Consider the following 24535-nt stretch of genomic DNA (forward strand, 5'->3'; position numbering starts at 1 on the left):
CTCCTGAAAACCTAAATACAACAGACTATAAGACCCACTAAAAGTCTCGTTAGGCTACAGTTTGGTAGCCTATTAAGAATAAATTAATGACATATGTGATGTTTTGCATAACTGTAACCCCACTAGCATGAAAGTTGTGAAAGTTGCGATATCATAAACCCACACTGTATACTCATTAATACATTAAAAACAGATAAAACATATAAAATGTTTGAACTGAGATGGGATAAGGCAACAAAAGGAACATCTTGCAACTAATTAGATTCATTGGCAGCAGGTCACTGACATTACTGGGTGTAAAATGAGCACCTTAGAGAGACAGTTTCTCAGAAACGAACATGGGCAAAAAAAAAATGCATCTAGTGGTTATTTCAGCAAAGCAATGTTAAGCAGTATACTGCATCTAATACAACTGCATGTCTTCACAGTAGAAGAGTCTGGGTTCAGAAGTGGCCTGTCTGCAGTCCAGACCTTTCACCAATTGAAAACATTTGATGCATCATCAAACGAAAAACACAAAGAAGACCAACTGTTGAACAGCTACAATACTATTGGACAGCATTCGTCTACTTAGTCCAGCAGCTGGTCTACTTAGTTTATAGCTGTAAATGGATTGTTATTCACAGAAGATGGGATGCAACACAGTCTGTGTCCCAGATGTGTTACTGCCATTAAATTATAAACAAGCGAATATTTTTTCAGTTTAAACATTAACTTGTTTTCTGTGTTTTAATGTGAATAAAATCATTGTATTTTGCTCTATTTATATTTTATCCAGCATCCACACATCTAAAATAACTGCTTGTTATGTGATTGTAATTGCATGTTACCTCCCAACCTCTGTGCTTCAATAAATTATTTTCAATTCTTTCACAAGGTCTCTGCTTAATTAAATACACTTAGCGCTGCCAACTGCTCCGAAGCTAAGTTTGGAAAAGATTGTATCAAATGCCGGTGTAGCATACAATTACATTTTTCTGCTAAAAGTGCACAAGATTGCAAGTGTGTGTGGGCAAAGCAGTCTGCACTGTGTGGGCTGACCTGTAGATGTTGCTGTTATGGGCTTCAGGCAAACAAGCGCTGACATTCAATTCGTAATTCATGATCAAAGCATGTACTGGATAGCGCACAGCTCACACAAACTCCTCTTTGATAACACTTATATAACTGATGTCTTTTTCTACAGTAGAATGATAATTTTGGTAAACTTTTATAAAACTTCTTCACTTCAAACAACATTAAATATTGACCTTAAAACATTCAGAATTTCTAGGAAGTGAGTCCTCAAACCCAGTTCCACACCTTGGCTCAGGCGATTAGAGGATCATCAGGGGGTCCTTTTGTCCCTCTGTGGGGGGACACTCCCACCAGGGTTATATCTGGGACTCCCCACCATTTGACCTTAGAACTGAAGAAGCCTCTCGGATGAGAGGTGAAACGTCTTCAAGTAACTTAAAGAAGTCCAGACGCTTTTCTTTGCAAGCTCCTTTGACTTGATTAATTATATTCACAAGAAAGCATCTACTAGGTCCCAGAGTCAGCGACATAAACCCCCCTGTACGATAAGGTTATTTCACTGATTTCCCACCTGCTGGCACTGTCATCCAGGGAGGCATGAAGTTCTTTTAGGCGCATGCTGGCCATGTCACTGAGAAGCTGAGTGAACTTGGTTTGCCACTCATTACAGTGCTGCACCAAGGAAGACTTGAGCGGTGAACAGTCCAGCATGACAAACTGGATGTTAAGCACCGTCTCTTCTTGTTGAACACTGCTGGCCTTCTCTGAGTACCTGGAAGTCAAGACGTCACAAAATATTGCAGAAAAAAAACTTTGTGGACGACTCAAGAGAACGCCGTTAAATATTTAGATTATATTTCACAGTACCTTTGTATATCTGCATCAAAAGAAGACAGCGGTAGGTTAAGTCTCTGGTAGCGTTGTATAATGGAATCCTTATTCATCTCCCAGATGTCCCTGTATTTGTCCCAGTTTTTTAAATGAGATTGCAATTGGCTGGCATTGGCTGTCATCCCTGAGGCAATTGCAGCCTGAATCTTTTTTATCCCCTCATCTTGCCCTTGTGGATCAAACAGCATCAGAGGACAGAATTACAGACATGGTGACATATATGTTTATATGGTATTTTTATGTTTTAAAAAAAATGTTCTGACCTATAATGATGTGTATGGGATCCTTCTGGGACTCTTGGTTGGAGAGACGTTCTTGGAGTCGTTTAAATTCTGAGATGAGACTGATGAGCTGAGGCATAACATTCACAACCTGAGCAAGCTTTCTGAGAGTTGGGGAAAACTCTACCTGTTAAAAGAGACCCACATACTCATGTTTTAAACTGTTAACATATATGGACATGTCCCTTCACAGTGTCAACAAATCAATGACTGAACCGGATTAAAACAAGTATCTAGTACCTTTGGAGCCATTTGTGGAGCTGCTCTGTGGAGGGTAACGAGGACTTTAAACAGGGGGCTGGGCGTAGTCTTGCTGTCACCGTTGATCGCTTTGGATAGCTTCTTCAAGGAGTTTTTGATGTTACTGTTGAAAGCTTCTTCTATCATATGATCCACCCTCTCTATGTAGTTCCCCCAGTGCTCCTGGACCTTAAAAAACATTTCACAATTTTAACATACAAAATACTGCAATAGAAACTAATATTATTAATTATTATTATTATTATTATATATTTAAAGACACTAAGGGCGTATGAATAAGGTTTGGAATAAGTGTCTTTTTGTTTATACTTCTTTTATACTGTATTAGACTTGTTTATGATTTTTTTTTCTGACAAAAATGACCAGAGTAAGGACACAATGCAGTTTTTAAAGGACAATTTCATTTATTAGGAGAAAAAAGCTTTCCAGATCTATTTAACAAAGGGATTGCCGGCCGCATGCAAAACAGTGGTGAAACTTCCAAGAAGTGGCCAGTGACCAAAATGATCCCAAGAGGACATCACACACTCAAGAGATCACAAAAGAACTCAGAGCGACATCTAAAGAACTGCAGGCTTCACCTGGTCTTAGTTAAGAGTCAGTGTTCATGATTCAATAATAAGAAAGTAACTGGGCAAAAATGGCATCCATGGGATAGTTCCAAGGCAAAAACCACTGCTGATTCAGAGCTTTCTCATTCCTAATGCGTAACATACACACACGAAAGATACGTCCTTATGAGATGCTCTGTGTTCCATTTAAAAGAATTCTGCTCGCGGCGCTGACACACACTTCGAACAGAGGCTCCAGCCCTCCATTCCAGCCCTAACCATAACCTCACACATAGTGACACATAGTGTCTTTCAAAGCGTTTCACCAAAATACCAGAGCACTTTGGTATAAATGAGTCAACATTTCTATTTGAAAGCCCCAAATAGTTAAATGGCAGATGAACAGAGGACATACCTCAGGTCCATCATCTGCCAAGATGTCATAGATCCGGGTCATGATATTGACAATATCCTGGTGTGCTGAGCAAAGTATTTGGAGAATGTCCTGCTGGTGAGCCTTCTGGTCATCCTCAAACTCCAGATTCCTAAATGAAAATAATTGAATTAAATAAATAATACTTTACATTGAATTTATTTTATGTATTTATTAGACAGACTTGTAATGTAATGAAAATGAGTTGTTAAATCAGTTCTTACCTGTACACAGTTTTTCCATCCAGTTTAACCAGAAGTGCTTCACTAATCCGATGACAGTGTTTGAAGATGGACTGACTGGACACTTTGTAATTATCAATTATCACATGGAGCTGAAAATAAGAGGACAGTAGAGGGAAGAAGACAAGTGAAGCTGCTAAGTAAGACTCATCCACAGAGGTTTATTACAGGTTCAAAAAAATACGCTACAGTTAAGGAAAATGGGATTGTTGCTAGTTTAGTTACTGTTGTCACCAGTCTGAGGCTCAAACGAAAAATATCTGTAAGTGGTGAACTGCAATCTTACAACCTTGTCAATATGCAGGAGACAGTCACGGATGAAGATGTTAGAAGCTCCTTTAGACAACCACAGGAGTTTGGTCAGACCCGGCTGGATCTTCTTATCAATGAAACGTATTTTCTCCCAAAAAAGACCCAACTCCTCAGGAGAGAGCATTTCTGTGATCCTGCCACACAGACGGGACCCACAGATCAGAAGGGCATTAGGTAAATATGTTTTTTTACTGACTGAATAATATCTGAACAGGCAAGATTATCAAATACAGCATGTACATCTTTCTCTGTGCTCGTAGGTGTGTAAATGTGCGAAATTATGAATCCATTTTAAAGTCTTACAAGTGTTGATCAGTATTGGTGTCACGCTTTTCATTTTGTATAAAAGTGGAAGGACACGGGACCTTTAATTTAAGTGATTTTCATTAGCTCACTGATTAATAATCTTCTTATAGTGCTCACAATTGCAAGGCTGTTAATTCACAAGACGTGTTCACAACACAAAAACTGGTCAAGCTCTCCAGATGAATGGTGATGCTGTGTAATGCTGCAAGCGAGTGTTCCAAGTCAGACCTGTTATACTCGCGGACCAGCAGCAGTACTTGCTGCCTCAGGCCTCTGAGGTCATCTCTGTCCTGGTAAATGTCAGATACACTCTGGGGGATCTCAAACTTTAGTCGATCCCAGCACTGGATCTCAGAGAACAGATTCAACAGGTCGCTAGACAAAAAAGATACAAAATAACGATACAGAGTAAGTACATTAAAATGTAAAGACCCCTGGGAAATTATACACTTTAATGACCGTTTTAAGCTAAAACATTAAATACACTGCCTCCAGTAAACAGCTATCTTGTTGGAAACATTTCAAGTATAACTTCTGCAACACAACGCTGAGCAAAAGCATCCCTGAAATTCCACCAGGGCCTACTTTTAGCTGGCTACCAAAGCTGTTGTAAATACTTGTTTGGGGGGTGCCCAATAGGCTGCACATGATATAATATTCATAACTCATACAGTTTAACTTGACAGTCATGAATCTGTTTGCACACATTTATATAAAAAAGGTTCATGTACACATTTGTGTGTTTGTATTTATGCCCAAATGTTTGGTCTTTGCATGAATCTATTGTGTAAGAGCACATTTGTGTATTCACCTAACAGTAAAGTGTATTTACCATCAGTTATAGTGCATCTAGGTTTATTACTAGTTTATTACTATTAGTTTAGCATGTAAGCTTTGTACCTCTTGTGTTTAAGTCATGTGTGCTCGTGTTGTTTGACCCACTTGTCAAAGTTGATGTCCAGCTTCTTGTCCTTGCAGCGCACCATGAGTGGCTGCTCCAGGCGTTTGAGATACTGCACATCCAACTTCTGAGTCCATTCACTGAAGTTCTTCCTCACAATCTCATCAAAAATTTGCATAGTTTGACCACAGGTGGTAAGTAACTCCTTGCAGGTCTGAGAATCCAGTATTAAGTGGGCCTTCTGAAGAACCTGGAGGCAAAGGAGAGCAAACAGAGTAGAGGAGATGGAAGTAAGGTTGGTTAGTGATTGCACAAAGCAATAATTGTGTACTAAAAATCAAAGGTCTTTCTTATTGTCCAAACACCTCACCTCCATGAATCTTTCTAACTGATGTCTTTGGGACGTCACCCAGTAGACCTGGCCTGCTTTCCGGGGCATATGATCAGGGTAAAACATTGAGGTCTGGTTCAGCTCTTTGTTTCCGATTTTAAGCTCTTTGTAAAAGATATTGCAGGTTTCCTGAAGCTTCTCTTCTACAGTGCGCTTAATGGACTGTGATGGAGGAATTCAAAGATACATGTTATGATGGTAACAGAAAAAAATAGGGCAAAGAGAAAAGTTTAGCTGTAACGAAAACAGAATAATAGCATTTGATCGATCATTGCACTGAATGAAACCTGTAATCGGAACAAATCTGAAGGTCTCTAGTACAACAAAAGCAAACTATTCACCCATGTGTGCAACTGCTTTTACTCTAACAAACACACAAACTTAAGCACAGCAATTTATTCACCCCGTTATCATGGCAAAGCGTGTAATACGCTATTCCATCGTGTCTTTGGACACGTGCAGAAGTTGCAGTCACAGCAGGGTTTTGCCATGACACTGGGTTGATTTATTAGAATTAGCAACACAGGACCAGATATTAACCTGTAACATTTAATTAAAAACAAATGAAAATGTGTTCATTTAAGATTGTTTAATACAAATTTAGCCAATGGTAAAACTTGTGTAACTGTTTCTGTGAATGTCTTTGTGAAAGAGTACCTTGCGAGCAAACAAAGGCGTAAAGACATCCAGCAGCCGAATTCCTTCCTCAACTGTGTTCCCTGTCGTAAACACTGAACCAATCAGGCCCTGAATCTTCATCTCCAGATCTTTTACAAACGCAGAAAACCTGTACACATGCATACACACACCAAAACATGTCTACATGCCAAAATACTTAATGAATTTAGTAAAAGCACGCTAACAGAAGTGTAGACACGCATACTAACACTAATATCCGCAGAGACGCATTACTGTAGAGGAGAAGTTAAAATCGTGTAGGGATGTATTAACATAATAAGCATCCAGAGGTAAGATCAGAAAAACAGCTTTTATATTTGTTCACCAGTATAAGCACCTTCTGCCAAACCACTCATTTGGGTTGCATAGGTTCTGGTGCTCCCTTTATTTAACTGCCCGTGGCTCCCCACAAACAACAATTATATTTTATAAACATGAAAAAACCCTTTCAAACTATTATATTCCATATTCATTTGATTATTTTAAAAGAAACAACGCTTAACCTGTTGAATTCATTGCACCATGTGGTATCCTTGACATCAAGTATGCCCTTGTCAACAGAGCGTAGTTTTTCCAGGCTACGATGGAAGTCGCTTTCATTCTTCAGCAGGGTGCCAGTAAACCCTGGTCCCTTGCAACCACCTAAGCATGGCAGAGCCCTCTGCTGACCATCCTCCCAACGGGCAAACTGATGCTGGCAGTCACATATCTGAGAGCAGACAAGAGAAGCTAATAAACTCATATCAAACAACATATATATCTATCCCACACAAGAGATTTTCTGAAATGATATTGGAGGTGATCACCTGCTGACTCATAAGACTATCTATAAAGTTGTCAGCAATAAAGGCCACCTTACTCACACAAATGAGCAAACTGTCACTATACTTTGTATACTGTTTAAGAAATTGTATTTAAATAGAAACAAAATTTCTTTTCAGTTTTTGTTCTGGGTGTTTTGTGATTAGTCTCCATTTTACAGGAGCTCAAGCTGCTTTTATAGAAGAGTTCTGTCTACAGAAGAGCTACTGAACGAGTAGGACAGCACAAGGTGGGTGCCATTTTTTCCTTTGTTTTTTTGAAATATGTCTTTTTAGTATTGTTCCTTTGCTCATGATGGTTAACCTGATAATTGTGATTCAGTATGCAGTGTTACTTGTTCTGTGCTACCGAGAGAAAATATTTACCTCAATTAGGTCTCTGAGCCTCTGAACATACGATTCAATCACCACGATAAACGTTTTTTTGTCCAGGACCCAGCCTTTTCGGGAATACCTGATGTGAATGAAAAAGGATAAACAATAAAGGAAAAGGCTAGAACAACGGAGCAAAGAGAGCAAAGAGAGCAAAGAGAAACAGAAAAAAAGGCAGAAAATGGGCTTGGATGACTGGAGGTTGGTGGGCAACACTAAATGAAATGGTTTTTCATTTTATAATATATCTTTAGAGGTTATAAATAGGACGAGTGAAGTTTATCAATTGTGAAATCTTTAAAAAGAAAAAGGACACTGTATATATCAGCGGTCCCCAACATTTTTTGCACCACGGACCGACCTTTAAGGTGTCGTGGATAAATACAACAAAATAAAACCAGTACTGGTACCAAAAAAAAGATGATTTATTCACAACACACAGGAAAATAACCAGGGAATCTGAGTAAATGATAAAAACATTTAAAAAATTGCACTAAAAAACTGAAAACCATAAACTTCACACCTGAGCCTCAACTCTCGCGGCTCGGTACCAAACGACTCACAGACCGGTACAGTCCGTAGCCCAGGCGATGGGGACTGCTGGTATATACCATTATACAGCTGTGTATATGAAAGGGCATCTCTGACTTCTGTTTGAGTTCCAATCCCTCTAAAGTCTTCAGAGTGTCTAAAATTTGTTTGCTTTCTATGAACCCAATTTGGAAAAAGTCTGGAAACTGTGTAAAATGTCAATAAAACAGTATTCAAGGACTTGTAGATCTCAAAAATCTACATTTTATTCACAATAGAACATAATATCAGATGTTTAAACTGAGAATGTGTTTCATTTAAAGAAAAATATTCATTTTGAATTTGATAGCAACACGTGTCTAAAAAGTTGGGACGGGGTCATGTTTGCCACTGTGTAGCTCCCCTCTTCATTTAACAACAGTCTGTAAACATCGGTGAACTGAGGAGAACAGCTGCTGAACATTCATGTCCAATAGAGGATTCTAGCTGCTCTACATCTTCTTTGTTCTCCTTTGTCATATTTTTCTTTCATGATGCGCCAAACGTTTTGGTTGGTGAAAGGTCTAAACTTCCACTGCGAAGCCACGATGTTATAGATGCAGGATGTGGTTTGTCTTACTGAAATATACGAGGCCTTCCTTGAAAAAGACATCATCTGGATGGGAGCATGCATGCTGCTCTAAAACTTGTGTATTCCTTTCAGCACTGATGGTGCCTTTACAGATGTGCAAGCTACCAATTCCATAGGCACCACGCACCATCAAGCTTTTGAACTGAGCACTGATAACCAGATGGTCCCTCTCTCCTCTTTAGTGCAGGGGATGTGGTGCCTTTCCAAAAAGAATTTTAAATGTGGATTCGTCTGACCACAGAACAGTTTTCCACTTTGCCTCAGTCCATCTTAAATGAGCTTTGGCCCAGAGAAGATGGCATTTCTGCATCATGTTCACATGTGGCTTCTTCTTTGCACGGTAGAGCTTTAATCTGTTTGTGGATAGCACGGTTAACTGTGAGTCCATATAGTGATTTTCAAGACAGAAGCATGCATGTTGCTGTTTTTTTGTTTGTTTGTTTTCTTTAATGCAGATCCCCGAGTGCCCAAAGACACAGGCTTAATATTGATTTTTAGCCTTGTCCTTTGTGCACAGATTTTTTTCCCCACATCCTCTGAATCTTTTGATTATATTATGTAGTTGGCAAGATATTCCAAGTCTTTGCAGTTTGACCTGGAGAAACATTATTCTGAAACTGTTTCAGATTTGATAGTTTTTTTTTGTTCTTTGGTGAACCTCTGAGCACCAAACTGCCTCTCTAAGATAATCACTTTACTGACTGACTGTTATCAGTTAACCTAATTAGCTACAAAATGTTGTTCCAGCCTTTTGGAATTCAGCTTTTATTTCAAGGTTGAGAACAAAATACGAGAAGATCAGGGGTGATGATCACTGTAACCAACATGGCTGAACTTATTTAAGTAAATACGAACCTAAATATGAATTTAGGTTCAAGTTCAGACTATCTATATACAACATATTTAGGAATTTAAAACAATCAAGAAAACTCTGTTTTATATTTCTATGCATGTAAAATTTCTCCTACTTGTGATGAATTTTTGAGGCACGGAGGTAAACTTCCTTCCAGATCAGGCAACACTGCATGCAGTCGCTGAGGATTTGTTTGCTAGATAACACGTAGCCTTCAAAAATCCTGTCCAGACAGATCCTTTGAGAGCACAGACGGATGATCTCATTAGTCATCTGCAACACAGGGACATATATTTTAAGTATTTGGCAGCTGAGCTTTTTCTTGCTCTTATTAACTTATTATAAGGAAAACAAAGAAAGCCTCGCCCGTCTGCTACTTGTTAAATTACCCCAGTCACAGGTCATTACCCTGCAGCCTTCAAGATTTACAAATTATATGAATTATATTAACCAGACAGAGTGAATCTGAGCAAAAAAAAAAAAAAAGTAATGCAAGCATGCTAACCCAAAACATAATAATTTTTCAATTATTATAATTTATCCCTCTGCTTGTGGAGCTGTCATTTTAAATGTAAAAATAAGTCGCGCAATGAAAATGATCAGATATTTTATTTGGTCCATTGACTTGCTAGATATCAGAACTCTGATGTCTAAATATTCAAAACGGGAGCTCATGGTCTCTCTGATGATGATGATGATGGTGATGATGATGAGCACCAGTATGTGAGAAAAAGAAGGCACAACAACAGAAGATAATACAGCTTAAAAAGGTGCTCCTAGAAAAACATGTTATCACAAAATGAAAATATGTGATAAGCAAATAACAGAACAATGTATAACACAGTCAGCTGCCTTTCAAGTGATTCTCTTGGCCCACGGATGGACTTCAGTTTTAGGTTTATTTAAATAAAGCTGATATAGTTTATAAAGCTTCTATTGTAGCTATGATAAAAAACAACCAGTATGAGCATTCCACATTTGATATATAGTGTATGACAAGTTAGATACAATCCACCAAATCTACAATGAAAGTACCAGAGCTTTTATATAAACACTGTTTTTCATTTTGATATTTAGGATATTACACAGTACAAGCCAGGGATAATAGATAAAAATGAGCCTAAAGTGTTAAGTACTGACAGTTGTTGATTAATGAGCACTGACCTGTCAAAATAAAATCCATAAAATGAACTGTATCATGAAAAGGAAACTGGTTTAAGTCTAATGTTGAAATCTAGCGACAGTTTAACATTTCAGGTACCTGGCGGAAGAGGTTGACGATCCTCTCAATGGTATTGTAGTGGGGGGAGTTGATCCAGATGATTCGAATGAGACTGACAATGTGTTTAAACTTGGAAGCCATTTGGCTTGGTTTGAGCTGCTCAAGCTCTTCGCAAGGCTCCTTCAATATGGACAAGAAGGTCAGATTTGACTGGGCCTGAAGAGAACAATCCTGGGCAGAACACACACACAAAGTCAAGGTGAAATAAATGATTACTACTATTATTTCAGTCACATTCACCAAAGCTTTCACGTTCACATATCGAGGCCTTCCAGCTAGACTGCAACATATGAAGCACAACACTTTGCGCTTATGATGGTATTTGTTTTGTAAATAAAATGTTGACATTATTTTGATTCAATCTTTATTATAAGCTGACTTTGCGCAGATTTACCTGTATTTCATGGGCCAGCTGACAGAAGCGCTGTACATACAGAGACTTTGCAACCTGGAGGATGTTCTGGATGTGCTTGACCCCTGGCTTCTGTAGCTGCTGGCTGATGTTCAACAGCTGGGTAGAGCGAGTCTCCCAGAAGGATATCTCCCGCAGTGGACCACAGCTGTCTCTCATGTTCACAATGTCTTGCGCATTTAGTAGCTCCTTGATTTGATCAGTCCAGTGGATCATTACAACTAAAACATGCAGAACATGTGAATGGAGGACACAGGAAATTAAGGTAGGAACAAACAATATAGAAAAGACACATAATAAGTAGACATAAACTAGTGGTGTTATGCTATAACTACTAAGCATGACTACAGAAATGTCATGGATATGAGAATGCAACAGAGTTCTGCACATAGATGATGGAAATAGAAAGAAGCAGCCAAAAACATGAACAGGTGCAAATTTTATAAGTTGGACCTTGAATGAAATAAAATCACTGGAGAGCCTGAGACAGAAAGCTCATGGTGCAGTTTCAATGTTGTCTTCAGTATAAAGTCAGAGAACAGACATTTGTAAGTGTGACCTTTTTAACCCATACCCTTCACACATGGAAACCAAAAGCAACCCTTGTCAGCTGCATGCAGATGCATACAAATAGCTCCGCTAGCTTACTTTCCATTCTCTGTATCAGCTTCCTGTCCTTGCTGGCCTCCACAGCACTGCACTGCAGGCCTTCCATTGGGATGTAGAGAACAGTGTTCCCAAACTTCTTATGTACATCATCTGTTCAAAAAGAAAAGAAAATTACACCACGTGTGTAATGCTCATATGTGACCATCAACTACTCATGACATCAACTGAAGTCATCTGACAAGTTCCATTCTTTTCATCCTTCCTACCTATAGTCCTGTTACACAGCACAATCTGCACTCAGAGGCCCATAAAATACCTTTCCCTCCATTTAAAGAAATACTGTACGCATACTATAAATAGACAATTCACAGTCACAGAGGAGCTTGATTGAATCACTTCTGTTTAACAATGCTCACCAGCCAGTGGGGTTGAGCTTGAATGATTTTGCAGGAATATTGGGAGACATATCCAAGAAAAGCTAAGCTTGCCTTCCGTATTTATCATCAAGAGTACAAGGCACTGGTACAAACGTACATTATACTATGTAAGCCTAAAGTCAAACTGGAAAGCAGCAAAAAGTCGGAAGTAAAAGATATGTGTGATTTTCACTGCCTATATTAAGGATTTGCAGATTGGAAGCATAAACAAGTGGAGGTGGAGGGGACATATTTGTAGAAGCAGAACTACTTCTGTTAAGTAAGATGAGGAAAAATACTTCAAAGGAAGTTAACAAAACTGCCTGTGTAGACTCTTCTTTAATGAGCCCTAAAGAGTCTCAATGACAAATCATAGTGCAAAAAGCAAAGCTAAATAACTTGAAAGAAGTCAAATAAACCGTATAATGTGAGACTAAGTGTTGAAAGAGTGAAAAGCCTGTTTCTTTAAAAAAAAAAAATAATTTACTCACCTGTAAGGCAGGCGAGATATAAGTGCATGTGTTTGGTATAGCTGTCCTTGATGCTCTGCTCCTTGTAGGCGCTAATGGCAACTGGGGGGGCGTGCAAACAGGTCATGTCTTGAAGCAGCTTCTGGATGGGGTTGCCCCGCACCGTGCCAAACTGTATGGCTGTATCAAACGTTTCTAGTGTGATTATGGCTTCTGGCACACGGACAAAATAGGACAACTGCCCTACCACCTCTCCCTATGAAGATAAATATTCAGATGCAGTGGTGAAAGAGAGAAAAAGAAGGCAAAGGGGGGAACTGAATTAACAAACAAATCATTAGGAAGAAGAAGCACTCCAACCCTTCAGATAAAGTCGACCAGCTCACAGAGTTTTAGCCAGTATTTCCTTTTACCATTGCTTTTAGTAGTTATAGTACAGTTATAAAAAATGACTGAAAAGACCCTGCAGTAAAACAAAAAAAGGCACTTTTATATTTTTCCCTCAAACATTACAAGACCAGTAAAATCAACTGAAATAAATCACCAACCACAATGCTGAGAGGAAAGAGTGTTGTACCAGTAAGGGCATCGAGTACTCCACCCGAAGTCCAACCTTGGTGTCCAGGTAGACTACCATGGTTGTGATAGAGGCGTCTTCAATGAACTGATCCACAGTTTTCTCATTCTCCTCTGTCCATGATTGTTCGGTTACACCAGAAATAGCCACACAGTCGATGAACAACTTAGATGATAGTGAGATGAAAGGATGAGTATGTGTAGAGGAGTGGGGAGGAAAAGTTGATTAATAATTGCCACAACTCGTTAAGGTGGAAGAAAAAGTTTAATTTCTAAATCAGTCACCTGACGAATAGCCTTAGAGTATTCCTCTTCCATTTCTTCTTTTTTCCATCAAGCTCTTTCTCTATGGCTGTGAAAGATCAAGGACACGAATATACGACACAGGCTACAGTGCAGCAGTGAATTGAAGCATCAAGTTTAACACACACACAGACACACACACACACACACACAACACATGTATATAGTTTAGTAAACCATTATGATTACGTTACTGTAGCATGAGTGTTCCAGACTAGCTTACCACATACTAGTTTAGGCAGTTGGTAAAGTTTTAGCGACGTCGTTACCTTTGGAGAGAAGTCTTCGGCAGCAAAAATATTTACTTCACCTTTCTATTTAAACCCTCCGACATGACAGCTGTAAACCAGTAAAAAACCCCAAACGTTTCCGTGAGGTCATTGTGACCGAACTTAAATCGGTAATTACACAAATGTTCGTCTATCCGGTCCTTTCTGTCCCTTTACAGTGAACTATGTAGCTGTGTGTGCTCGTCACCTTGGAAACCTTTGGTTGCCAGGGGAACCCACGAGGACTGGGGCTGAGCGCGGCAGACACGTGAGCGATACTGTTTTTGTTTTTTCCTCCCACAGTATATAAAACTACAAATGCGTTTTTCTGGGGTTGTTGGAAGTTTTATTTTGTAATTGTAAAACTTGTAATTTTTTCTACATTCTGTATGATCAGAAGCGTATTGCCAGTGCACATGGGCGCTTTCATATATTCAAGATTCAAGAGCTTTATTGTTTATATATAGTAAACGTGCACACAGGTGTTGGTAATCATATTAATTCTGTGCCTAAATAAAATAAAACCTTGATTCGTTTAATTACTAATATGTGTTTTTCTACCTCGTTGGTGGCAAATATGGCGTCAAATCCGACCCACAACATGATTTTGTAAAATAAAAGTTCAGAGAAGGAAGATGTACATACTGGACTTTGACTGTAATTTCTCCTTAAGAAGAAATGGAGTAAGTAAAAGATAAACTACTCAATGACCGAAGATGAGATTTATTTATTTATTGTTTTGCCTTAGGTATTCTATTAAATTTCTGGAATGCATAAATTATTGACAAACCGGTATGAACCAGTATAAATGAATGAGCCAGTGAATGAATAAACAAACCTTTTTCATGGATTAACAGAATATTTCTGTTTTTAGGAACAAAGTCCAAGTGATCTGCGCATACTAAAAACTTATGTAGTGTAATATAAGAGAGTAAAAAAGTGACAAAATTTACATGGGTAAAGGTGTACTGATGTTGTAGCGATAAAAGATTGGAATAAGCCTGACTTCATTTAAATTCTACATACTGTCGAATGTGCCCCATACACCTTTCACCACTGAACAATGGACTGTATGTGCACAGTCACAATAAGCTTTGTCTGATATGAGGCTTTTAAACCTCAAGGTTTGGTCTTTTAGGGCGACAATCCTTAAATCTGAATACAACCTTGAATTCAGACTCCTCTCATTACAGGATTATTCATGCTCCCAGCTTACTTTCTTCAGGGTCCCTTCTCGTGTTTTTACTTTCCTCCCTTTCAGTCCTTTCCAGTGGGGAAGTGTGGGCTTTCTCTTCGTCTCTCACCCAAATGAACAACTCCAAACATCTTGTCTCTGAAGCATCATTAGAATTCATTTGTTTGAATAGGTTAGTTTCTCCTTCAGTCACTGCCTCCTTCAGTTTGGGAAAAAGACCTCTTTGTATAAAATTAATTACTTCAACTTGATTAACTGAATCGTTTGCACGTGTGCTAACCTGGGTATTTGTCACATTTCTATCCGAACATGAGCCTATGAAGTCACGGAGAGATGTAATTAGTGCAGACCAGAAATGAATGAATTAATCTTTTATGCAGATAGTTTTGTGAATTTGTCATGTCTGCACTGGTAAATAACGCCTCTTCCAGGAAATAACCATGTGCTCATGCTCTTCAGTTATACAAACTTGTACTTACTTTGGGCAATACAGGGGACAAATGACTCATACTGCTTCCCTTCAGGGGCACCACAGCTGGTTGTGTGCTGAATACTTTTGTTCTGAAATCAATCAGGCGTGTAAATACTCTCCTTGCCCTTGACTTACTTAGAACTTTTGGCATGGCCAGAATCCCCCAAGCACCTACCTATGTGCTAGAATCTAACAGTAGACATCACAGGTTAGCCTGCCAGCATTTTAATACAACTACTGGGCTATTTCTAGTTTCTGCTACAACATGCACTAAATTTTACACATGTAAGAGCTGCAGAATTAACCATCAGATAATTGCTTAACTTCCACTCGGGGCTTGCTCAGAATAGAAATGTGCCACTCAAAAAACGTCAAATTCTTAATGCATTTACAATTTCAGACCCTGGTGTGTCTAGGTAATATTAAACCCGAGCCATTAACAAATGAAAGCATCCCTCTGTGCCTCATATATATAAAAAATGACCAGTAACAGAGCTGATCCTGTTTCCCTGGTCAATTATGTCTGCCAGCCCAACCCTGGATAAATGTCCAGCCTTCACTGAGGTTGTAGGGAGTCGCTGACAGATGGAAACAAATGCATAGGCAGATGAAAAGCCCCTATGCCTGCCATACAGACCGAACCTACAGTGGATGTGTCGTATGAACACTAAACACGCACACACACTACACCCTTGTGTAGAACCCAGCTAGAAAATTGCCAGAGACGCAGAGAGGCAGGCCACAATTAAAGCCATGAGTCTGTGAGCTCAGATCTAATGACAGGCTGCCAGGACAAGGAGGGCTGGAGAAGTGAGGGATGGGAGGATAAATAGGACACGGAGTCTATGATGGGCTGTTTACATCAGATAAGGCCAGAAAATATACAGCATTAGTTTGAAAAATGAGAAAAGACGTGAGTGCAGAGCAGCACAAATATGAAGAAATGTAAAAATGATAACGGGAAAAAAAGAGTTTTCTAGTTTACAATTGGTCAGTTTAATAGAGAAGCTCAACTGGGTAGCAGCGACCTTGATAACAAGGTATTTCAGTGAAGACAGCACACATACATGCAGAATGATGTGCATGTACTACAATGAGCTCAGGGTCTTTTTAGGAAAGTGAGCAGGCCTTGGAAGGTTTACTTTACTTATTACTCTACGATTTGTTCTCAGACACTGGCTTTGTTCAGCCGCAGAGGGTTGAGGTGCGCTCCGCTGAACAGGGACTCAAAAGTATACACAGGTAGGTGCAGCTCAAACAAACACACATCTGAATATATGCTTTCTTGGACATGCATAGCCAGGAAAAAATCTGACCCATGAATTTAAACGCATACTCCCCTGACCAACCCCTGCTCGGTCAACACACACACACACACACACACACACACACACACACACCCTTGTAGTGAGAATCTTTTCCAGCCCCTTGACCCGGGCTGACGGCACCCTGCGCTCTCTCTCTCCACTGTAAAGAGAGGTCCAGTGATAATGAAGCCAGAGATCCATCACTCTCTGTGTGTGTGTGTGAGTGAGAGTGATGGGAACAATGAGTTTCTATCTGTGCAGCCACGCAGAGTGATGGATAAATACACCTTTAATAACAGACCAGTGATTCAGTACAAAGACAGGCAGCTGTTTGTTTGGCTGAATGGAGAAGAAATCACAGCAGATCAAAATCCCACAGAACAGTATACAAGGAGGAGATCGCATTAAAGAATAACTATTTATGTGAATAACAAACGCTGATTAGCTGCCTGAATTTGGTAATAAAGCACTGATCAGGTAGCTAGTGTTAAAAATGTAAAAAAACCAAAAGATTTACTTGCAAATGTTGCTTCCATCGTGACTTTTTCCACCCAAAATTGTTTGTTTTATTCAAGGCTCGTTCTCCAAAGAGCAGCTGTTTCGATATTATTGACACAAACACTTCAGGGAGAAACTCAAGGAGCGGCATAAATTGATAATTATATGTTGGGAAAGAATGGATGAGGACATAAAAGCAGTAGCAGTAGCCTTGAAAAATATAGGCTGAGAGGATGATGTTACTGGAATGTGTGTACTGTGCATGTTTGTGTGTGTGGGCCTGGCACCGTGGTGCTTCCTGAGTTTCACAGATGCAGTGAAAGGACTCTTCCAAACTGAATGACATCACCTCTAAGTTTGACAAATGCAGCGAAAGGACTTTTGAAAACTGCATGACATCACCGCTAAGCCTTTGGCCATTTTCTTCAGCTCCACAGGAGACGAAAAAAAAAAAAAGACCCGCAAACACAGTTTCAGTTGACAATCTGTCATCATAACCCCCACTTAAAGTGGAAATTTTGCTGTCGCCCTGTCTAATCTGGATCTTCTGAAACTGCACAGTGATTATTTTTTTTTGCTTTTTTAAGAATAATGAAAAAAATAATGTTAAACATTCAACAGGACATATGGTCTGTGCCGCTCTGTTAGCTGTTTTCAGAGACGCGTTCGCAAATTCAGCGTAATAGATTACCGATGTTGTCTGCCTTGACGACACTCACACACCCACAGGAAGACTTGCCAGGAAAAAACACAGCAAGCAACCCTTATCAACACACTGAGACACAAGCAAAAGCAAATTCACTGCAAATTGAGCGACTCAAAAGTAAATCACACCTATTAAAAACCCATAAAAACATCTTTTCACCTGAAGAATCTTCAGTTCTTTTTATTATTCCATTTCTTTTAATAAAACGTACATTGCAATAACGTGTAGAATACTAAAATTATTAAACAAATACATCCTAAGTAATTAAAACTCAGCCCCATGCAGTCACGCCAGTTGGCTGCCTTTCCCTGAGTCCGGTTGGGTTGGAGGTTTCTTCCTGTTACAAGGGAGTTTTTCCTTCCCACTGTTGCCCAGTGCTTACTCAGAGTGGGTTGTTTTATTGTCAGGGTTTTCTCTATAAGTGCAGGGTCTTTATCTTACGATATAAAGCTCCTTTAGGTAATTGTTGTTGTGATTTGGTGCTTTTCTAAATAAAACTGAACTGTGTTGAGCTGAAAACTAATAATCAGTTGCCACGTTCGTGCTCTTGTTGGGTATTCTTAGCATGTTACAGATAAAACTGCGCAGTACACTCAACGCTTTAATCACATCTTGACAGCTGGATCAAGTGCAAACACACTCTGCAGACTGCAGTTCTGTAAATAAGAAATTGCATTTTATCTGCTCTGCCACTACAATGGACCCAGTCTTAAATCATCTGAGAGTGGCTGGTTAGAAATGTTGGACATGAAACGAGTGGACACGAGTGCCTGTGTGTATTTGTGTAAGTGATTAAATGAAAAAAAAGAAAAGGAAAAAAAAAAGAAGCAAGGACTAAGTGTTCCTGTCACTGTTCATCAGGGTGCCGCTGTGTCTATATTTTCCAGGGTGAAATGCTCCGAGGAGCCACTTGGTGGTGCTGGCACTCTGCGGCCGTGAGGAGCTTCTGCAAGGAGATGATATGGCCTCTGTCAGCTCCAAGTGCAGCTGTGTCCTTCCTCAAAAAAACAAATGGGTTTTACATCCGAACCCAAATGCGTACTTTAATTTATCTGAAGCGAAGCAGCGTGCTTTGAAATAAATGGTAGCATCTTTATTATTGCGTTGGTTGAGGTTAAAGGTGCTGTTCATAATTCTAGTTTTTACATTTGAGCTCTGTTAACTGCCTCCAGAAGAAACTTTATAGCATCAGGTAATGTTTTGCCCATATTGAATAAACAGTGTGGCACAGGCTCTCTTAAAGTAGGGCTGCTTTATCACAGCATCGTAAATAAACTGATTGTAAATAATCACTTCCTCTTTTATTTTGAAATTACTCATCTGTTGAATTGATTTCGGTTCTACTTCTGCCCTTTTGTTTCTGCATCCTGTACCCTCTAAGCGTCTGTGTTTGAGTTTTGGATCTGGGACTTTGACCCTGCCTTTTGCGCGCTCCTTTTGTTGTTTTGTTGTTGCTGCTTACTTGTGTGTGACCCCTGCTTCATTGATCAAAACTGTGATTACAGACCTTTACTGTGAGTGCTGTGTGATCCTTGCTTTTACGCCCGCTCTCGGTTCAAGTCATTGAAGACGTCCGTTTCAGTCATCTGTGACAAGACCTTATTATGGACCTCTGCTATGAGATAGTCCAGTGGATCCCTGGGATTCTCCACACATAGGTGCAGACTGAGCAGACTCTCACTCACTTGGGAGGCATCAAGAGGAGGATCCTAAGCGACTGATTTCGAAATGCGAGACAGCATGCCAAGGGCAAGTGAAACAGTTCTTCAGCAGAGTGTAGACTAAAGTGGTAAATATAGAAGTGGTGAGAAAGACATTTCAACAAAGGCCATAAGAAGGCTTCAGTCTCATGTATCTGAGTGAGATTGTCACTACCCATTAGTCTAATTGGCCTTTACTCTGACAGGGTATGAAATGACCTTTCTGCTTGAGTTAAGCCTTTATTTGTGCTTTAGAGCAGATTACTGACAAGGAAACATCAGCCGTGCATAAATTCCATTGAGTCATCACCATCACAACTAAAATCACTACTCCACTGTATCATTCGCTGGGTTTCAGCATTAGCTTATCTGCTGTTTTCACGGCGTTCCATCTAATCTTGCGTGTGGCAATAACTCATAGTTTCCTTCGTGTTGCAAAGTTTTTATCATGAACTGTTTTTCAAACCAGTCTGTGCCAACTTATTCTAAGGAAAGATGCTGTTTTTAAAGTATGATATGAGGGTCATATTCATTTATTTCGGTTTACACACGCTTAAGGGGGCCGGTAGAAACTTTTTGCTCTGGAAATACTTTTGTTAGGACCATTCTGAGTTTAAGTATTCATGCTTCTGTGTACATTTTCTTATGGTTATGGGCTGTCTTATTTGGTTCTGACAAATGCAACACAGCATGAGCAAATAACCTAAAGTTATCTGGATATTTCACATTTGCCGGTCTGGGTGGTAGAGATGAAGTAGAATTAGACATCTACGACAGACACAGAGAGGTCAACCAATTGTTGACCTTGCTTTATTTATGTGTGGTTAAATTACAGTAATATAAACAGAATAGTGTGTGCACTGCTCTGTCTTTTCATCTCTGCATCGTCTTCAAGGAAGAATTAAATTAACAACAGCAATAGATATCAAACAAAAACCCTCCGCCAAAATGATCCCTAATGAATCTTTATTAGGCTACATCAAAACCTTTAAGGGTGTTTCATACAAGCACTGATATGATATATAGCCTACATCTGAAATCAGACATAAATCTCATCGCAATAAATTTACCCTCTAACAATCAATACCTCCAACTGGAGAATAAACCAAAACTGCGTGTTGCTCTGCATCGATAGTGAAGCGCTCCGGGTGATGAAACAAGGTTTAATGAACATACTAGATGAATGAGTTTTTAAAAAAAGAGGTTCTTCATTTTAACTAAATAATACCATCTCTTTCCACCAAACCTTCAACTCCTACCAACATAAATACTAATTAGATGGTACAAGCATGCAAGTACACCATGGCAATAGCTATTAAGAGCAATATAAACACTCTGTTGTCTGTCCAGACTTGCCCTTTTTCCCTATTAAAGGAAAAACAGAGCTAAAGCCTACAACAATGGGCCCTAGTAGGAAATGAACCGAGGACACTGCAGTTACAGAACAAGGTGCGAGCATCAAGTTCCCTGCTTATCTGCTTTAAATGTGACAAAAGTCAGGTAAGTATGGTGGGTGGTGAAGGAAAATTCTGTTGGTGTGGCCGAAACTCTGCCTTAGATGTCACTGTGCAAAATATCGGCACAAAGCCAATGAAGTTGAGTCAGGATCTAACTAGAAGTGCACAGGAATAATATAAAATGCAGAAAGTGCAGGTATATAGAATGAAAGTGCTGCTGCATGGTTGATGCTAACATTTAGCACAATATATACAGTTTGTTTTATACGTATTACAAAAACCACATGGTGAACAGTTTGTTGTATTTGCTATATACATTAGATCGGATCCATAGGTGCACAGCGAGAGGAACTTGGTGTAATTTTAGAGTTTTTTATGCTCAAATGTCATGGCATGTCTCAGAAGTACAAGGCCACCAGATGTCCTGATGGTCCTTTTGTGGGTTTTGTGCTATGCAATGTTTTCTTTTGTAGGTGCTAGCTTTACTAGCTCGGTGATAGATCAGTGAATGAATAGGTCTAGTCCTCGATATTCCATATATCACATATATTCTTCTGCACACGCCACAGCCATTTTAAGAGCAATGGATCATCATGCATTCAATGTGGTGAAAATCAAACAGGACTAAAAAGACTAAAATGTACTACTTGTGGCCAACTGTTATATATCTAAGTCAAAAAGGGGGGTTAAATATGGAGGGATGAAAATGAATCAAAGGAAAGACAATAAAGATCGACTTCCCCAAACAAGCAAATTGCTTGATGTATGACAGTGACATTTCCCTAGTTACAGAAAGGCGTGTCTGATAAGCAACAAACCACAGAAAGTGACAGTCAAGTCTCCACTGGTATAATAAATAGCTGCAAATCATGCTGATGAGCACAAGAGAGCTGGGAAACAGTGGGTCGATACTGGGAGTGAAAGATTCATCTGAACAAACCAAATCAATCAAATATTCACAGATGACACTTGAGCCAAAAAGAAAAAAAAACACTTGTGAAAGAAGAAAAATGCTATTAAGCAGCAGAACAAATCACGGAGAGGCAGGCAGGAAGATGGAGCAAAGATGATGGTGCTGTACTGTTCTTGACGCCCTCTTCTATCATGTCCCTGGCAACTGAGGCCTGGCACTGGCCCACAGAGGAAAGACTGAAGTGCTTGCTCGTGTCAAAAGGCCTCAGCCAGTTCCATCAGCGCGCCCATGGGGTCCACTCCAAGAGACACAACAAAGATCAGAGCAGTCCTAGCGCTGGAGAGTAGAGTCAACAAAGACAGAGAACGAAAGTGAGGACGGATGAGCCAACACAATGTAACTAAGTGTAACTGACAGTTACCCTTTGATGGTATTTTGTGAAATCGTGTGTTTTCAAGTGCGCCTCAATCCAAGTGAACTAGACAAGTGACGCGCAAAACAAATAACTAAACCTCTACAGAGTACTTTAGCACTGCGTCAGTGTCTGGTGCACATTTTAGCCTGAAAAGTCAATCCAAAAAAAGAAAAAAAGACGGCTACGGTGGAGAGCGTGGGTGGACGGCCTGAACCACAAGCAGAGAGAAAAAGAGAGACAACCACATGGATAGAGTGATGGTGTAGAACAAGACAGAAGAAGCAACGGGGATTGATGGGATAACAGCTGACACTCACAGCTTGTAGAGCGGTGGAGAGCAGGCAGCTCCACAAAGAAAACACTGAGGTTGTTAACAATGAAGAAGATGATGCACAAGGACATGCAGTTCAGATACTGAGAGCGCACCGTCAACTCCTTCAACAGCTTATTAGAGCTACGAAATCAGTTGTTAAGAGCGTCTTCGAGCAAGATGTAAAGGAAGAGAAGTGCAAGCAAGAAAGTACGTGACGAGAGAGTGAATGCACAGGATGAGGAAGTTGGGTCTTAATGTATGTTTATAAAGGAGAAACTTTAGTCAAACTTGCTAAGTTAATACAAGTCTCAAATCATGGGCCCACATCATTATCTAAAGTAGACTAGATAAACACCAGATTCTAATCCAAGCTGAAGGGAAAAGAAAAAAAAATCCTCCTGTGATCACGTTAATATTGAACTCGGCTTTGTCGAATCTAATTCGCTCTGATGGAATAAAGCAACGGAAGCTGAGTGACAGATATCCACAAACCCACACACTCTCTTGCTCTCTTTAGCGAAGCCGCCATGAACAGATCCTCAGCTGTCAGAAAAAGAAAAAGGATAAGACAAGTATTGATCATCACAAAAGCACACACTGCAGGGGACTGTTTTTCTTAATCAAATACAGAAAGCATACAGTTGTTCTCAACCCTCGGCGTCATGTTTCAGCGAAACCTTGAAACTTTTCTGCGTATGGCAGGAAAAATGTGATGAAAACACCGAAATTGCACACGCTGGCTTTCACAAAAAAACATCCGCCCTCACACCTGTCTTCACTCCAACTTTATTGATACGAGTGGAGGAGAGTATTCGCATGGAGCTAAAATGAAAAACTCCAACAGCACACAGAAAAGTGAAGGTTTCATTGTTGTTGTTCGAAGGAAGTGGATGGAGATGCAAAAGTTGGACAGACTTTGCCGAGGCTGGTCATCCATCTGAACTCCTTCATCAAGCTTCTAACAATTTCAGCAGTTCCATGATTTTTTTTTTTTTTTTTAATGACGAGACCAAACAAACAACACATGGATCATAGAGTACAAAGCTTGTCTCAGTCACATTGAGAAATTCACCAGATATAAAGGTAGTCATGGGAATGCTATCTTTGAACGGCTGTGATTGAGACTGTGCAACTGAATGGGCCGTCTTTGAGGGAAACATTAACTTCCACTTTTCAGTGGGCTGCCTTCTGGGGCTTTAAGTGTGTTCCAAGCCTTTGAAAATGAAAGACTTGTCCTGTTGGCTTATCTCAAATCAAATACAACAAAGACAAGATGTCTGTGTTTGTTGTGTTCTTTCTTACAAGTCTTCCTCCTGCTGAGGAAGAAGCTGGAGTCATCTGTGTTGGCACGCATCTGGAGGCTTAAGAGCAGCTTATTGAGTTCAAACACAATACTGCACGTGTACTTGAAGATGCACACAAACACACCTAGCTTCAGTAATGGACAAGACTCACAATAAGCCACTGCATAGACTACTACATGTCTGCATAATACACAGTATAAAACATGGATGTAGCCATTGTGACGGCACCCATTAGTTAGGCTCTGCTTTAAGCGTTTTCGATGGTACCGTGTTGGTTTTTTGAGGCCAGGCGTTATTTCATATGCTTAATTTTCAGCTAACACTAGCAAGCTTGATTAGCAAGCTGCATAGTAGTACAGGTCCAGTGCTGTGACACATATATTGGGCCAAAAACTGCACACTTGATTCAGTCATGTCACAGTGTATCTGATGTCTCTGTGTTAGTG

The 24535-nt window shown here is 39.8% G+C and overlaps 1 protein-coding gene across 2 annotated transcripts in view; it reads right to left on the reverse strand.

The window, feature by feature from the left end:
- Nucleotides 1-14009, reverse strand: part of dnah2 (dynein, axonemal, heavy chain 2) — a 73817-nt gene extending 59808 nt beyond the window's left edge. Inside the window, exons 1-21 of one of the 2 annotated variants that reach the window (XM_087837692.1) lie at nt 13810-14009; nt 13523-13589; nt 13239-13403; nt 12683-12917; nt 11815-11925; nt 11149-11387; nt 10734-10925; nt 9588-9745; nt 7452-7539; nt 6768-6973; nt 6244-6373; nt 5566-5748; nt 5237-5445; nt 4523-4669; nt 3966-4122; nt 3659-3768; nt 3417-3546; nt 2430-2618; nt 2172-2316; nt 1885-2077; nt 1589-1789 (exon numbers count right to left, since the gene is read on the reverse strand). In XM_087837692.1, coding sequence (XP_087693818.1) covers nt 1589-1789; nt 1885-2077; nt 2172-2316; nt 2430-2618; nt 3417-3546; nt 3659-3768; nt 3966-4122; nt 4523-4669; nt 5237-5445; nt 5566-5748; nt 6244-6373; nt 6768-6973; nt 7452-7539; nt 9588-9745; nt 10734-10925; nt 11149-11387; nt 11815-11925; nt 12683-12917; nt 13239-13403; nt 13523-13555 — 3221 coding nt within the window. In that variant the 5' untranslated portion in view covers nt 13556-13589; nt 13810-14009. Of the gene's footprint in view, nt 1-1588; nt 1790-1884; nt 2078-2171; nt 2317-2429; nt 2619-3416; nt 3547-3658; nt 3769-3965; nt 4123-4522; nt 4670-5236; nt 5446-5565; nt 5749-6243; nt 6374-6767; nt 6974-7451; nt 7540-9587; nt 9746-10733; nt 10926-11148; nt 11388-11814; nt 11926-12682; nt 12918-13238; nt 13404-13522; nt 13590-13763 lie in introns of both variants that reach the window. The other variant, XM_087837693.1, reaches the window with a different exon arrangement.
- Between the last annotated feature and the right edge of the window lie 10526 nt (nt 14010-24535).

This window comes from Neolamprologus brichardi, chromosome 3 (assembly GCF_056152115.1).
Source record: "Neolamprologus brichardi isolate AB-2024 chromosome 3, ASM5615211v1, whole genome shotgun sequence".
In the NCBI taxonomy this organism is placed as follows: Eukaryota; Metazoa; Chordata; class Actinopteri; order Cichliformes; family Cichlidae; genus Neolamprologus; species Neolamprologus brichardi.